The following is a 2643-nucleotide window of genomic DNA, read 5'->3' as shown; positions in this document are numbered from 1 at the left end:
TCCTCCAACACCATAATTCAAATGCATCAATTCTTCTATGGCCTTCCTTATTCACTGTCCAACTTTCGCATGCATATGAGGTTACTGAAAATACCATGACTTGGGTCAGGTGCACCTTAGTCCTCAAGCTGACATCTTTGCTCTTTAACACTTTAAAGAGATTTTGTGCAGCAGATTTGCCTAATGCAATACGTCATTTAATTTTTTGACTGTTGCTTTCATGAGTGTTGATGGTTAATCTGAGCAAAGTGAAGTCTTTGACAACTTCAATGTTTTCTCCATTTATATTGATGTTGCTTACTGATGCAGTGATGAGGATTTTTGTTTTCTTTACGTTGAAATAAATCCCATACTGAAGGCTGTGGTCTTTGATCTTGATCAGTAAGCATTTTAAGTTTTCTTCACTTTCAGCAAGCAAGGTTGTGTCATCTGTATATCACAGGTTATTAATGAGTCTCCAATCCGGATGCCACGTTTTCCTTCATATAATCCAGCTTCTCTGATTCTTTGTTCAGCATACAGACTGAATAACTATGGTGAAAGAATACAACCCTAGCACATACCTTTCCTAATTTTAAGCCATTCGGTATTCCCTTGTTCTGTTCGAACATGTGCCAATTGGTCAATGTATAAGTTTTCATGAGCACAATTAAGAGTTTCGGAATATTCATTCTTCACAACGTTGTCCACGGCTTGTCATGATCCGCACAATCGAGAGCCTCTGTGTAGTCAACAAAGCACAGGTTAAATATCTTTCTTGTATTCTCTGGTTTCCGTCAAGATCCATCAGACATAAACAATGATATCCCTCATTCTATGTCCTCTTCAGAATCCAGTCTGAACCTCTGTCAATGTATGGTTACACACATTTTTGGATTACCTTTAGTAAAACTTTACTTGCATGGAATATCAATAATACTGTTCAACGATTTCCACATTCCGTTGGGTCTCCTCTCTTTGGAATGGGAACAATATGGATCTCTTCCAGTCAGTTGACAGTTGTCTTCTAAATTTCTTGCCAGAGATGAGTGTGAATGCCTCCAGTGCCGCATCAGTTTGTTGAAAGATTTCAATTTGTATTCTATTAATTTTTGGTGCCTTGTTCTTTGCCAGTGACTTCAATACACCTTGGACTTCTTTCATATACCTATATCTATGCACACATATGTATATGCATGTATATTTATGAATATATATGTATACATACATGACTGTATATATACACATTATCTCATTTTTGTGTGTGTATATATATATGTTGTTGTTGTTATGTGCCATGGAGTCAGTTCCGACTCATAGCGACCCTGTACAGGGTTTCTGAGGCCATAAATTTTACGAGAGCAGAAAGCCTCCTCTTTCCCCGGCGGAGCAGCTGGTAGTTTCAAACTGTTGACCTTGCGGTTCACAGCCCAATTCGTAACCACTATGCTACCAGAGCTCCATATATATATATATTTGTGTGTGTGTGAATATATACATATATATGCATATATAAAGACACAAAAATGCGATAATGGAGAAAATTATCTTCTTTGCTTTCAAATAGTTCCACATAAAAACATGTTGCAGAAGATGAAGTGAATTTTAATCTATAGGTAAAAGACTCAAAAAATGATATTCAAGACACATTACAAAATTTGTTTTTAAATATATTTAATTTACAATAATTTCAACAATCAGGTATTCCAGAACACAATGTGGAGGAGGTACAACCATTATGTGGTAACTTCCCAATACTCAAAAGATATAAAAATCATTTTCAAATATGATAACTTATTAGCCTTTGTACAATATTAATTCCCAAGAGCTATTCTCCTTTATAAACTACAATATTATTGTCAGTTTCATATACTTTTACTTTATGAAGTATTCCCACAGGAATAAATTTCTGGAGGCTTTCCCAAATATATACAGCTACATTTTCTGTTGTACTGTAGGAGGAATAAAAAAAAGAAAGAAGTTCAAAAGCTAATGATAAACAAAATTTTAAGTTTAATATTTAAAGAACAGAAATTCTCGTTTTTAAAAAAGAAATCATTAAACTAAAACTTTATAAATCACACATGAATCAGATAAAATGTTAAAGTCATTTCTTCCTTTTAATTATCTATATAAACAAAAACAGTGACATTCACCTCACAACATCTGCAAAGTATGGGACATCTAGATCCAGGTTCTTATGATCAAGAGGCTTCATAATTGCTTCCTAGAGATGAAACAAAAGGGAAAAAAAAAAAACAAACACTGATTCCATTTATGACTCAAATTCCAAAGTTTTATACCTATGCCTCTAACTATGCCTTTATCATTTATTCACTAACTTAATGCATGTTAAGTACTACATTTATGCCTCACACAGAAATCATAGAAACCTAAAAGTCAAAATATAAAATGATTCTCTGTAGTGATTATTTATGCTGTTGTACTGAACACATAAGTTGAGAAACCAAAAAGCAGAGAATTCACTGGAGCCTTCTATAATATAATATAAAACTGTGATTCAGAATTCAGCTTCAGACTTCTAGAATTCTGTTCAAAAAGTGACCATAAACACTCCTCCATTACACCACCTCACCTATGACACAATGATACACCATCATCAGGACAAGGCTCCAGAGAGTACATTTTATAAATAAACTAAGC

At 34.0% G+C, this 2643-nt stretch overlaps 1 protein-coding gene across 1 annotated transcript in view; it reads right to left on the bottom strand.

Moving 5' to 3' along the window:
* Positions 1-1807: 1807 nt before the first annotated feature.
* PTS (6-pyruvoyltetrahydropterin synthase) overlaps positions 1808-2643 on the bottom strand; it is a 19754-nt gene continuing 18918 nt past the window's right edge. The window contains exons 5-6 of the mRNA XM_006833827.1: positions 2136-2206; positions 1808-1931 (exon numbers count right to left, since the gene is read on the bottom strand). Coding sequence (XP_006833890.1) covers positions 1808-1931; positions 2136-2206 — 195 coding nt within the window. The remainder of the gene's footprint in view (positions 1932-2135; positions 2207-2643) is intronic.

The sequence above is a fragment of the Chrysochloris asiatica genome, unplaced genomic scaffold, assembly GCF_000296735.1.
Source record: "Chrysochloris asiatica unplaced genomic scaffold, ChrAsi1.0 scaffold00008, whole genome shotgun sequence".
Taxonomy (NCBI): domain Eukaryota; kingdom Metazoa; phylum Chordata; class Mammalia; order Afrosoricida; family Chrysochloridae; genus Chrysochloris; species Chrysochloris asiatica.
The sequence above is the reverse complement of the archived record's forward strand: the minus strand, read 5'-3'. Positions and strand labels throughout refer to the sequence as shown.